Raw genomic sequence first — 11,115 nt, 5'->3', positions numbered from 1 at the left:
AGTTTTAACTCTTATTGGTTATTTACACAATTTTTTTTTTAAATATTTAAATGAACACGGACAAAAATATAATATTTGATAATGTATAAAATACTTGATAATATATATAATAATTGATAATATATTAAAATAAAATTGTTTTGTTTTTACTAGATAATCAACTTTAATAGAATAAAGTGTCATAAACTAATTTTTCAAAAATTTTAAATCAAACATTTTTTTTTTAATTTTCTGTTTTGAGAAGTAATTTTTGAAAATAAAAAATCAAACATGTTTTTAAAAATCTTAAAATGGACTAGAAAATGAACTAAACTCAAAATTGAAAACTAAAATATAAATCGGACTAGCCTTTAATGATTAGACCAAAGTAGAAAAAGAAGCGAGCTCATCAACCACTTTATTATTCTCTTGTAGAATAAGATGACAACCACCACAACTTACTTCACAAGATAGAGCTACAATATCATACAAACTAGAAGCATCATGAGCTAAGATGGAATTTGAAAGTAGATAGTAGACCAACCTCAAAGAGTTGCATCCACTTTTGATACCTGAAATCCAACTGCTCTAGATAACATCAAACCCTCCCTAAATACTTCGATATGCTATAGCCTGTTTGAACGGAGCCACCTTCAAAACCCCATAGATGATCCCAAATAACCACATCAAGGCCAATCACCCCTCCTCGCTCAACACAACCGTATCCTCATCAACTTCAGCATCTAAAAGATTGTCAATGTAACCATCCACTGGGTACTTTAATGTTACAAAGTCAAATGTTAGGATTAATTTGTTAAACAATTAAAGATAGAGGACTAATATACTATAAAAAGCAGTTGTGAACCCATTTGGACAAATTTAATAAATCGAGGACCTTCAACGTAATTGTTTCCATAATTTATTGCTCTTCGTGGACGAAACACAAATCCTTTTCTTTTCTCCCGACATTTCGAACGTCTGACCAGAGCGAAACCCTATAGCACTCGGAAAATAATCGAAGATGTTAAGAGTGGCGGGAAGGAGGTTGTCTTCTCTCTCATGGCGGTCGGCTCAGTCCTCTCCGGCTGCCGCTTACGTGAGCAGAAATCCAATTAACGGCGTCGATTATTGCGATAATTCCACCAGATCTATCTCTTCTCCCCACCATTTGCCCCCTACATCCGCTTTTCTCCATCAAATTATGGGTACACTATTGGCCTTGTCATTGATAGGGACTCATTCGACATATTATGATCTCGACTTGTTTCTGTTTATTGAGATGTAACAGTTAGGGGGTATAATCAAAATAGACACTTTTGGAATTTTGACTAGTTATTTGTTTCGGATGAAGTTTGAATCTTTTGATTATTGAGGTATATTAATAGAAAAGTAAATTAATAATGGTTGGGTATTTGTTTATGTTGGAGCTCGGGTGCTTTATAAACTGAAACTACATGTATGTTTGGATTGTGATGTGATATGATGTGCGCTATTCATTTCCCTTCTATCCTACATAGGGTTGTTACGTGGATTGTATTAAAATTACGGAAGCTATACCCTGAATATTTCTTTTGTCATGTAGATGGTGAAATTTTTTGTTGATTTTTGTGAAACTAATGAAAATAACTGCTGTTTCTTTTTTTATGATTTGATTTTGCTGTAACTAATGTTTATCTATGTCCCTGTTTTCAACAAGATGATGACGACATTCTGCGAAGATGATTTTTCTATGACTGAAATGATATAACCTGTTTTCCCAAAAATGCTACTCTTTCATATTAATTTGCTCAGTAGCATTTGCTGCTTATGCAATATCTTGCTAGTTTGCGATTAGATTGTTAGCATGAGAACAATCAACTATTATGGTCTGCCTGGGAAGTTTTTGGTCATCTGGCCTTACCTTTCTTGCTACCTGTATTAGTTACCTTGTTAGGAGGGACCTTAACTGAATCATTCAGCGAACTCTAGCACGACATTATCCCACTGTCCATTTGTTTAACGGTATGGATCAAAATAAGAGAATTGAATTGGCAAAGGGCCTCAAGTCTGAAAGACTTAGAAACTGTGTAATTTATAGTCCTATCTGAATCTTTTGAATGGTTTGGAAGGAAATAATAGTCATTTTTTAGGTTTGGAACGAAAAGTAAATTCTTGTTATTATCAATCAAGTATATTCAAAGTTTATGCAGTCTTCTTTAAAGTTCTTTGCTTCATATAGTCTATTATAAAACAATGTATTGATTCTTTAGTCTTCATTTAAATTCTTTGTAAGCTGTATAGGATTCCTCTTTGAGTTGGAGGTTAGGTACTAATAACCCCTTCTGCATCCATATCTTTCAATCAATAAACTTTGGCAGGGGACAACCCAAATCCCCCATTCAGGTTTTGGTGAGCTGGCCTAAAAACCCTTTCCAATTCTTGAATACATTTTCCAAATGAAAAAAAAGGTAAATTCAGAACATGTGCAGCCTTTGATCCATGGATTGATTATTCAATAGATAGATACCTTTAGTTGGAAAATTAAAGCTGTTTCGTCCAATTTGAGAACATATATTGGGATAGAATCCAAGACATGTTTGTCTTTGTTCGTGTTCATTGTAATGTGTCCTAATTTAAGAAAGCCAACATATTTTTGGATGAAAGGAAAACAGTTGTTTGAAGGTACTTATCTTAAGTCTGCGGCTCGGAATTGATTATCCTCCTACTTTTACTCTATTTCTTTTGTTAAAGCTCAATCCATTTTCTGCATCGATGGCAACCCTCTTATCTCACTCTATTTCACTCATTTAAAACATGGGACTCTTCTACCTATATCCTATTGCCTTATATTTACATCCTTGGGTTCAGTGGATTCTCTTAATCTCAATGTTATTTTGTCTGTTTGGGTTCTCTATCATCTACCCTTATTATGAAAGTGAAGTCTTTTGGTTACTCTGAATTACTGGTCATTACATTTGTGTACCAAAATATTACATTCACGTGTGCACATGAATATGCCGTGGATCTCTCTGGTTGCGGTATCTGCCTTCTCCATGTTCTGAATTTTGGGATCAGTAATGGGATACATTTAATGCGATTTAGCACATTGCTGTTCTTGGGCTATTTACCGATGCTTGTGCTGATTTATCAACCATTTATCGACATTGGCAGGGTTTTCTTCTGGTTCGATTGCCCCAGCCGCTCATGAGATGGGTTTAATCTCAGATGTACCAGCTACAGTGGCAGCTATCAAGAATCCTAGTCCAAAGATTGCCTATGATGAGCACAACCATGAGCGTTATCCACCTGGTGACCCTAGCAAACGTGCTTTTGCCTACTTTGTTTTGACTGGAGGGAGGTTTGTGTACGCCTCATTGCTCCGTCTCCTGGTTCTTAAATTTGTGTTGAGCATGTCTGCCAGTAAAGATGTTCTTGCTCTTGCCTCCCTTGAGGTCGACTTATCCAGCATTGAACCAGGGACAACTGTTACTGTCAAGTGGCGTGGGAAGCCAGTTTTCATCAGGCATCGAACTGAAGAGGACATCAAATTGGCCAACAGTGTTGATGTTGGTTCCCTTCGTGATCCACAAGATGATGCTGTAAGGGTTAAGAATCCTGAATGGCTTGTGGTTGTTGGGGTTTGCACCCATCTGGGGTGCATCCCACTACCAAATGCTGGTGATTTTGGTGGTTGGTTTTGTCCATGTCATGGTTCCCATTATGACATCTCTGGAAGGATTCGCAAAGGACCTGCACCATTTAATCTGGAGGTGCCCACTTACAGCTTCATGGAAGAGAATAAGTTAATGATTGGGTGAGAATTTAAATGAAGATTATTTCTATATTTGATAATTAAAATGAGCCTGGGAAGCCAGATCTACTATCTGAACTCTCTTTTTATATTTTTTTGTTAGTTGTTATCCCTTTTTTATATTGCCCTGCTAATGCTTCATTTGACATGGACATTGTATTGAGGTCCCCAGTTTGAACGGAGGCCCTACTTTTTAAATAAAACTGGCTTCTTGTAAGTCATTTTCCTTTGATTTGTTGGTTGTGTACTATACTACTAGGAATGGATGGATTGACTACTATTTGTCCTCCCCATGTACTGAGACGAAGTGTAATAGTTGAAATTTTGAGCAGAAATTACATATTACTAACCCCAACTAATCATGCACAGTGGTGCATGTTTTCACCAAGCTTAGTAATGAGCAGGGTAAGATGGGAAGTGTTTGATTTTCTGAGCTTTACTGCTTGTCATTGAGTCGTGAGTTAGACGTTGTAAGTTGTGGATATAAGTTAGCGTTTGCAGTTGATGGCGACCTATTTTCTGTTGAGAGGTGGATAGCCCCTGTAATGAAACTTAGTAAGGGATAACGAGGTGAAAGATAAGTCACTTAAAGAAATGGGAAAGGATTTGAAAGCGATTAAAAATGAGAATTTAAAGAATGTTTTTAGAGATTACTGGAAAAGGTAATCTAAGCATAAACAAAAGTGCAACTCAAATATTTAGATAGCTAATTTAGTTTCTATGGATAGGATATGAACCATTGGAAGTCATTTATCAACTTTATGTAGGGTACCCCTAGGACTGTTACATTGAGGGTGCATGGCAGACGGGGAAAAAATGGAGTTTTTTATAAAATATATTAATAGTAATATTAAGAGAGATACATAACAATCATGAATATAAGATCGCGTGAGTTACTATTGGCTTGTGGTCAAGGTGGTTCTATAAATCCTTAGGGAAAAGCTGTTTGTGAAGAAAAGTTATTCTCCCTCAGAAAATCAGCGGATGTATTAATTGTGGTGGTTGTGGATCCCAGCCTTTTTGGGTTGTGAGGTCAAATATTAATGTATAATTTTTTAAAATAATATAATATTAATAAAAATAAGTTAATACGTATTTTGATAACTTAAAAATGTCTTATAATTATATCATTATCAATATTATTAAATGAATTTTGCTATATGTATAGTTTTGTTTACTATGTCATTTATGGATGTTGAACTAACGGCGAATAAATCAAATTGGATTTAGGAAGTAAATAAATTGAAATAAAATTCACATTTAATTTAGAAAGTAAATGAAATTTAAGTTAAACGAAAAAATTATTTGAAAGTAATTTAAATTACATTTAATCTATAATGATTTTAGAATTTTTGACGTCATTTTCTATAAAATTTTCTATTAAAATGATGTAAATTATATTGAAAAATTTATCGTGTAAAAATAATAAATATTAATGAAATAATTGTATTTTTTTAAAAGCAAAAAACGAGTTAATTACCTTTTTTAGTACGTACGTTTGACGCATGTTTAACTATTTTCAATATCTGTTGGACTATTCGATATGATTATGATGTAGTTCACGAAATGAGCTTCTAGATGACGCGGATGATTTGTATATTTGAATAGTATACGATCATTGGCAACTTAGCATATTATCGAAATACTAATTTGGAACGGTCTACTTTGATACATCACTTTTGCTATGATTGATCATTTCGCACGTCATTAAGAAGCGAAAAACTAGGTCATGAGTGTTTTGAAATGATATTAAGAATGTAATGTTTCGACTTCATTTAACATGTATTAAAGTATGTCGTAAAACGGTTAAAATAACTATTTTCTAAAGGGGGGAAAAAAAACCAAAAATTTATTGGCTCATTTAACCCCACATGACCCCATGTGGGTCCGCTCCTAGTTGTGGAAGATGGTGTGAGATCTTGTCAAAGTGTAAATTCTGTAAACGAGGATGTACATATAGCAAGATTATCCTTGTGCTTTTGCTCTAATCATGGATGAAAATCAGCATCGCAATTTTGAAGGAGTTCCTCAATTTTGTGTGTAACAATAGTCCATATCTATACAAAAACAACAAAGAATAAAAGTGCACGCTGGGAAGCACAATATCGTACGGTATCTTAAGGAAAAGTTAGGCACCCTTAAATTCAACAATACACAAGGTTTTATCATGTGTTGAGAAAATTGAAGAATACTTGGTAGTTTTTGATTTTTCTGTGTCATGATAAAAAAATCCGTAGTATTAAATCTTTGCTTCGAAGCACGAGCAAAGCGAGATTTGAAAGTACTATAATGATGTTTCAGACTATAACATCTTCTCCGCAGAACTTGGTAGAGAAACAAATCAACATTCTTGAATAGGAACTAATTGTAGTTTGCCTCCATATCTTTCGGGTAGTTGACTCTCATCAATGTGTTGAAGCAGGGTCAGTTCCAGTTTGTTGTTTTCCACAAAAGTTATCTGCACAACATTGCAACTCCTGTTATATGGAAACCTCAATAAGACGAAAAACACAAGTGACAGTGGGTTGAAGATATTATTACCTTCTTCTTAGTGTTTTTGTCAATGAATGGGTAAAAAGCCTTCCAAGCAGTCATAAATATGTAAGGCACATGGATTATAAGCAACTTGCCTAGTCTCTCTGGGTAGAAATCCTGCCAATAAACCAATCACAAGACAACATAAGCCTTTGAGGTTTATTTTCTTCAGATTAAGTTTATATTCGTTAAATTAGGAAACTAAATTGACTTCTTGCTATCATGTTATGGCAACAACACAAACCTGTAAAATCGAGAGAGCTGTTATGTACCCGCGAATATCACTGTTAGAATAACCCCATCCTTCTAAATCTGCAATCGCAGTAAACTTCTCGTGCTCACTTGGCATCCTGAAAATTTAAAGAGTAAAATCTCTAGGATAGTCCACTTAAGAAAGAGAAATGGAAATGGAAATGGAAATGGAGCAGCTGGAGAAGAAGACTTGTTGCTGAGGAGTTATTGATATGTTTAGGGAAATTGAATTACCTAGAACATACTTTGTCAAGTGTGTAAGTAACAAAACCTGTAAAAAAAGAAGGAATCTGAAATTATAGGGAGACAAGTTGAGACCATCTTAGTAAAATTGTAAGAAGGAAACGGGGGTTTAAATACTGCGTACGTTTGAACTCTTCTACGCCGGTAGGCTTATGGCGACCAGAAAGAACAATCACGATTGGGGATCCGGTCTTATCATGACCTTGCATAAATAACTTATTTTGGGCAATATCATTTTGAATTTCTGAGGGAGATATGAAACCATTTGGAACAAATTCTTTCCTCCAATTTAGGTACTTGAGAAACATAGCTGAAGCTTTTTCAGTATCCAGATCACGAGCTCGGAGAAACCTACAGATCATAGAGTTGTCCACATCCTGCAATATATAGTATGGAAACACAAATTGCTTTATTATGTATTGGCGAGTAAGCAAATATGACGTTAAGCATCACTTCTCAGTATCCCAAAATCCTCAATTCCATCACTTAGCAGGATATATTCAGCCATGCAAATAACAGAAAAGGAGAAATTAAATAGTGAAAGATGAAGATTTGAGGGAACCTTTGCAGAGGGATTTTGAATTTCAACAATTGCTCTCATGACTTTACTGCATTCCATCTCTTTGTTTTCAAATTCTTCTTCTTTTATGTGCACTGAATCTGGGGATGATATAGATGAACCAATCTTGAGTTTTCGCAGATACGAACTCATTCCTCTGTCTCTCTCTCTAGTAATTTTCAGTGTCGAGCGAGAGAAGAACTCCGATGTTGAAGTCCATCATATGTATAAATATTCAAAAATGGAGGTTACGTTTAGAAAATGTAAGTTAGGAAGTAAACAGGGTTTGCGTGGACCGATTGAGCATAAACGAACATCGTCGTTGAAGGAATCTCACATTGACTCACTAGGAAAATTTGCAACTATGGTCCCAAATCTTTAAAAAAAATGTACAGCACAGTCATAAACTTTTAAATATGGACATTTTGACGGTTTTCGTCTAAAAATTCGTTAGTTAACTAAAAGTCAAGTGTTAATCATAATTTGATCATCCTATAGAAAATTGATCTATTAATACTGTTTCACTTAAAACAGTGAAATTAAGAAAAAAAATTAATGATAATTAAAAAAAAAATTTGAAAAAATAAAAATGTATGGATCATCTTCTCCACCTACGTTTGTCTTGAATATGCTAGCAACAAATACCGTACTGTACCAATACCTGTACATGTATGTTATACATAATATGCAATATACTTCCATCAAGAAATTCATGGGTTTTATTTTTATATTTTTTGGGTGAAATTTGGGGAGATGGTGGGAAAAAGAGAGATGAGATGGGAAATGGGGAAGACAAGCGGTAAGGGTGGGCCACGAAGATAACGAAGTTTCTTCCTTTTTTATTTAATTACTTAAATATGGCAAAACACTTGGTTTTTGGACGAAATTCGTTCAGATGTTTTTTACTGTACATTTTTGAAAAGTTTGATCTTATGCTATGATATATAGGTTTGGGATCGCACTGTACTTTTTCGAAAGATTTGAAACCTCTACTACAAATTTTCGAAAAATGACACGTATAGGATAACAACTATAACTAACTATAAAATTAGCGTTGTAGCTTGTACGTACAAAGCTAACATGCTTGTTAAGCAACATTTTTTTTATTTTTTCAAAGTTACAAGTTGTTAGGATATTTTGATAACTTTCACAAGTTTGTTAACAAAGTTTCCTTAAAACGTTGAATGTTCCCATCATTAGTTTAGCATGATTTCGAAACATTTTCGTCTTTCTCTTTTCCTTTTGCGTTAGACATCCAAATATAGCATTACTCAATTACTCATTCAAAAACCAAAATCTATTTTGACAGAATATACAGAACAAAACTTAAAACAAAGTAATGAGATATGCCCCCGTTTGCCCTCCATTTTGTGGAAAATTTAATTGGTGGAATAGGATGGTTTTTTTTTTTTTTTTTTTTAATGAGTGGTTGAAAAAGAAGCAAAAGTTTTCAATTTATGTATAATATTATTTTATAGAAGATTGTGTCGTTGAAAAATAGAAGAGAGAGAATGAAATGAATGGAATGAAAATAGAATCATGCCGAACCATTATGAAATAACGAAAAAGTAAAAATGGTTGCTTGTCTTAGGTTTTTAGGAGCTCATGCCTCATTTCTCTTCATTTATTATTCATCTGAGACTGTACTACCTTAAAAAACCATTGTGACCATGACATTCTATTCAATTATTAAAATTTACATCACTTTATTCCTTGAAGTTCGATATTGTTTTCAAGGAGATGACAAGTATATTTTATTCGGACTTCTATCCTTATTCAATTATATATAAATTGAGGTTATCTACGTTATTTGTGTAAATTATGTGAATTATATGAAGGTCTCAACCTGGATAAAATTGGTGTGAAAAAATGCCATATAAAACTTAATTAAAGTTGATTTGAAGTAATTGAAGATTAGTCATCTTACAAAGTGATCTATTGGAAGTGTTAATAGTGCATTTGATTCAAAAATATAAGTTTTGGGAGTTAAATTCGACATTTGGAAAGTTTGGGGACTAAATTACAAATTTTTAAAACTTGTATCGAGTCAGTTATTAATTATTTTGTTATTGAGATGACTTAATTACAAATGAAGGACTAAAGTGGTATGGAAAAAAGAGTCCAATTGAAAAAAGGGCATTGCTCAATTTTTCTTCTCTAACTATTTGTGAAAATCAGTTTGAACAAGGATTTTGACATAAATCTTGTTCTATAAATGCAAGTTTTAGTTCAACAATCAAAAGAGGCTTGTAGGATTTTATTATATACTAGTCATATGCCTCTGCAAGGCTCATACTTTATTCTGTTTTAAGGTAATGTTAGTGTATCAAGCGTTCAGGATTGACAGAAAATATGTGCGGTGTGGATTAGATTAGCAAAATGAATTAATTTTATGAAGTAAAATTGGCACATGACACAAAAGTCACACACAAACACACAAATGAAAAGATAATTAAGGAGAAGAGACAATGACTTGAGCCTGACTTAAACTTGAGGAAGGATTTTACTGCTGCAATGAATCTTGTACAATTTAGTATATGCAACCCAACAGATTTCACCTGAGAAGATGAATGCAGCATTCACAAAATTGAAGCACAAGAACACACTTTAAAGAAAAATGAAGGGAATGACCAGTAGTCAGGTTATGTATGTATTTTGAATCTAACCTCTTCATAAATGATTATCAAATATCTGCATGAAAACAAAGCAAATGAGGTTATCAGAGATGGGTTTCTATTAGCAATCATGATGCTCAGTCCATTTCCAAGCTTGAAAAGCAAAATCATTAACTGTATTTTCAGTTTCAACCTAAAAACATAAAATACTGAAATATGTGTTAATGCAAGAATGATTTAACCCCACAAGGTTAAGGTTAAACTGCTAACTCATTATTTAAGAATACCAATTGATTCCAAGGCAATAATAAAATGTATAAATAGTTGCTCTTTCTTTGTACTTCATCTTTTCCATTTTCTACAGCATCCTTCTCCTTCTTTTGGCTCGATTCCAGTTTCCCAGTTATAAAAGAATGCACGCACATTTCTTCTTTCTCTAAACACATAATTTGAAACTTATGATCAACTTCTATGATTGGGAATAATCAACTATCAAATGATACTCAACAACATTTTAATAAAGGAATATATAAGATGAGAGAATAGTAAATCACAAAACACAGTCCAATGACAACAGTAAAAGTTCGCAGAATTTTATAGAAGTGATGAGTATGCGGATATACCTCATATTACGATTAAAGATTTTCTTTCTAGAAGGCAATGATTTAAACGTGATAACTTCAAAACATTGACCATAATAGCACGTGACATTCATAGGGAATCCAAGCATAAAGTTAATAACAATATTGCATCATCTAGCAAGCTAATTTTACACTCACTCGATTGGGATTTTAGAAAGAAATTCTGCAAACTCAATATAGAATCAATCAATAGATACCATTCAATAATGAGTGAGAAACCAATGAAGGAATACCATGGAAAAACTAATGCTACTAAAACTAACCTTTGTTTATATGGTCCTAAAAATAATTCTTGTTATGTACTCCATAGCGTTGTAGGCAAGATACTTGCACGTTTCATTTTCAATGTACATTTTTAACAATGATTCTACAATAACATGTACAACACCCAGTAAAATGCCGATCAACGAGAAAGTTGACATTCAGGAGGAATAAGAACACTTGCTATCTCGTATAATTCTAGATCGTAGAATGCATTTGAAACGGCTTTTAGCGTGACAA

General features: G+C 33.5%; 2 protein-coding genes across 2 annotated transcripts; one reads left to right on the top strand and one right to left on the bottom strand.

The window, feature by feature from the left end:
* The first annotated feature begins 908 nt into the window (after positions 1 to 908).
* On the top strand, positions 909 to 4,003 carry LOC111406209 (cytochrome b-c1 complex subunit Rieske-4, mitochondrial-like). The gene is made up of 2 exons (XM_023035490.1): positions 909 to 1,184; positions 3,130 to 4,003. Exons 1-2 carry the CDS (start codon positions 1,001 to 1,003, stop codon positions 3,774 to 3,776), a joined length of 831 nt encoding a protein of 276 aa, XP_022891258.1. The 5' UTR covers positions 909 to 1,000; the 3' UTR covers positions 3,777 to 4,003.
* A 1,871-nt stretch (positions 4,004 to 5,874) lies between these two features.
* LOC111406208 (phosphatidylinositol transfer protein 3-like) lies at positions 5,875 to 7,606 on the bottom strand. Its single transcript, XM_023035489.1, has 6 exons — positions 7,362 to 7,606; positions 6,924 to 7,176; positions 6,791 to 6,827; positions 6,549 to 6,654; positions 6,311 to 6,421; positions 5,875 to 6,227 (listed from the first exon to the last, which is right to left on the bottom strand). Exons 1-6 carry the CDS (start codon positions 7,509 to 7,511, stop codon positions 6,111 to 6,113), a joined length of 774 nt encoding a protein of 257 aa, XP_022891257.1. The 5' UTR covers positions 7,512 to 7,606; the 3' UTR covers positions 5,875 to 6,110.
* Positions 7,607 to 11,115: the final 3,509 nt, after the last annotated feature.

This window comes from Olea europaea, chromosome 12, assembly GCF_002742605.1.
Source record: "Olea europaea var. sylvestris chromosome 12, O_europaea_v1, whole genome shotgun sequence".
Classification (NCBI taxonomy): Eukaryota; Viridiplantae; Streptophyta; class Magnoliopsida; order Lamiales; family Oleaceae; genus Olea; species Olea europaea.
This window is presented reverse-complemented; position numbering and strand designations above follow the sequence as displayed.

Excerpts from the sequence above, each read along its gene's own strand:
- LOC111406209 (XM_023035490.1), top strand. The coding sequence starts at position 1,001 with ATGTTAAGAGTGGCGGGAAGGAGGTTGTCTTCTCTCTCATGGCGGTCG. Across the intron at positions 1,185-3,129 it reads TTTTCTCCATCAAATTATGG|GGTTTTCTTCTGGTTCGATT; the intron begins GTACACTATTGG and ends CGACATTGGCAG.
- LOC111406208 (XM_023035489.1), bottom strand. The coding sequence starts at position 7,511 with ATGAGTTCGTATCTGCGAAAACTCAAGATTGGTTCATCTATATCATCC. Across the intron at positions 7,177-7,361 it reads TTCAAAATCCCTCTGCAAAG|GATGTGGACAACTCTATGAT; the intron begins GTTCCCTCAAAT and ends TATATATTGCAG. Across the intron at positions 6,422-6,548 it reads CAGCTCTCTCGATTTTACAG|GATTTCTACCCAGAGAGACT; the intron begins GTTTGTGTTGTT and ends GTTTATTGGCAG.